This window comes from Otolemur garnettii, unplaced genomic scaffold (genome assembly GCF_000181295.1).
Source record: "Otolemur garnettii isolate 467f Iridium unplaced genomic scaffold, OtoGar3 scaffold00067, whole genome shotgun sequence".
NCBI lineage: Eukaryota > Metazoa > Chordata > Mammalia > Primates > Galagidae > Otolemur > Otolemur garnettii.
In genome coordinates this window covers 8,796,211-8,798,367 of record NW_003852462.1, presented here as the reverse complement: position 1 = coordinate 8,798,367, position 2,157 = coordinate 8,796,211, and the positions used below count along the sequence as shown (strand labels likewise).

The 2,157-nt window shown below is 41.9% G+C and overlaps 1 protein-coding gene across 1 annotated transcript in view; it reads right to left on the bottom strand.

Annotated features, from left to right (window-relative positions):
* Positions 1 to 2,157, bottom strand: part of VPS13D (vacuolar protein sorting 13 homolog D) — a 275,140-nt gene that overhangs the window by 229,215 nt on the left and 43,768 nt on the right. Inside the window, 1 exon segment of the mRNA XM_023515148.1 lies at positions 3 to 853. Within this exon segment, the coding sequence (XP_023370916.1) occupies positions 3 to 853 (851 nt within the window).

Here is a 2,157-nt window from a genome sequence, read left to right as displayed (position 1 = left end):
ATATCAAAACTCAAGTTCTTATGTGAAGCCATCAAAAGGTCAAAATCAGCACCATATGTCTGCATGGTATCCACCAGAAGCAAACCATGAACAGTTAGGGAGACCTCAGCATCATAAGGCCTCTTTACAAAGTGAGCGTTGGTACCAAACACCTTGAGCACAGAAATGTACCGGCCGTTGCTCTCAACACCAAGCTGCATACAGTTCACTTTAAATTCTGCCAGGAGGAGCTGCGACTCCACCAGAACCTCTCGGGCATGCTGCTCCAACAGCACGATGCTCTGGGTTAAGTTCATCACTGAGTCTTGCAAAGTTCCCCGCTGTTCCTCTTGGGGAAAAATCTTCTCTTTAATATGAGTGTCAGAAGTCCTCATTTCTGGTGTAGTAAGAAGAGCAAAGCAATTCTTTAGAGCAGATACCTTATCTTCATTGATGTGGATTTTTAAGTCTGGTAAGTTGCCTGAGAGCACAGCTCCTGGGTACTTGGGATCTGAAGTATAAATCAATCGACGTTCTAACTGCAGATGAACATTGAATTTTTCTACCACATGGGTTGGTCCCACATCAATATCCTGGACATGCTTCCAATTGTCTTTTACACGTCCGACCATGATCTGGAGGTCCATAAATGACAGGGAGTACCTCTCATACATCTTTGTGCTCATTAAATGTGCTTGAAGCTGTTCTTCACTGAATTCAACTCCAGAAAATGGAGGTGTTTTCTCTCCATTGCTGTTGCTTGTCTCAGGAGGTGGGGTGTTGGGAGGTGTGGCAAGAGGAGTCTTATATTCATCATCACTAAACTGATTCTCTTCGGAGGCTGACTCGTCCCCACCTTTCCTCTTGCAGTCATCTGCAGATTAAAAAAAAGAAGTTTCCAAGTATACATCTGCTATTTCTTTCTTCTTTCCGTTAATGTAATAATTACAAAAAGTACAAAATCAGCCAACACAAACTCTAAATTAAAAAAAAAAAAAGGAGGGCAGTGCCTGTGGCTCAAAGGAGTAGGGTGCCGGCCCCATATGCTGGAGGTGGCGGGTTCAAACCCAGCCTCAGCCAAAAACTGCAAAAAAAAAAAAGGATGAAAACTCTACACATAATATTCTGTATTTACCACTTCTTCGGTGTGAACTTACCTCTTGATTTGGAAATCAAAACAAACATGAGAAAAGTTGGAGGTCAAGGAATAGAAACTACTTCCTCTGCCCAAAGCTGCTTTCCCACCTTCCCAGCTGCCTTGCCTTGAGCTGCTATCTCCAACCCTTCAAACGTCACTCTCCATCGTTATTTATTTTTCCTTTGTCTATGTCTTCATTTGTTTTCCCCACTAGAATGTCCTAAGAGAAGAGTGGTTCCACCTGTCTTGAAAAAGACAGTGTCCCTAGTGCTTAGCTCAGTGCCTGGCAAGCAGTAACAGCTCAATATATGATTTTCTAGACCCAGAGTCCACACTCTTAACCTCTCCCTCTACAGCTGCACAGTGCTGAGACAAACACAAAAATTATAAACACACCACAAGGAGCCCCACTGGAACCACCAGGAAAAAAGGGGGGGGGTTCTGTCACCTATACCTCTGTGCCACATTTATGTTCTATAAATTCACACAGGTGCTTTCTGTAGCTATGTAGTCCTTCTATTCACAGCAAATTCCCTCTTAACATTCCTTCAGCACCAAACATTCCACACATGCTCAGGTCATCTACTCTCTTCTTTTTTAGGTCTTCTAGTGATGGTAACATTAAAATTATTTGATAAACCTCCTCAGTTTATTTTATCCCAAGAATCTTCTCATTCTTCTATCTCATCTCAATGAATACGTTTTAGATCTAAGGTTAGTAATAAAATTTCCTCCCAGGTGTCTTTCTTTTTTTATATATGACACTAATCACAAATAGATTAAATCTCTACTCCTAAAATTAAGTACTGGGAAATAATGCTTATTAAAGTAGACAATGTTAAATAAGAAAAACAATAAAGGCCAGGTATGGTGGCTCATGCCTATAATCCTAGCAATGTGGGAGGCTGCAGTGAGTGGACTGCCTGAACTGTGAAGTTCAAGAGCAGCCTGAGCAGAGAGAGAACCCTCCTCTACTAAAAATAAAAAAAATAGCCAGACAGGGTGATGCCTGTGGCTCAAGGAGTAGGGCACCAACCCTA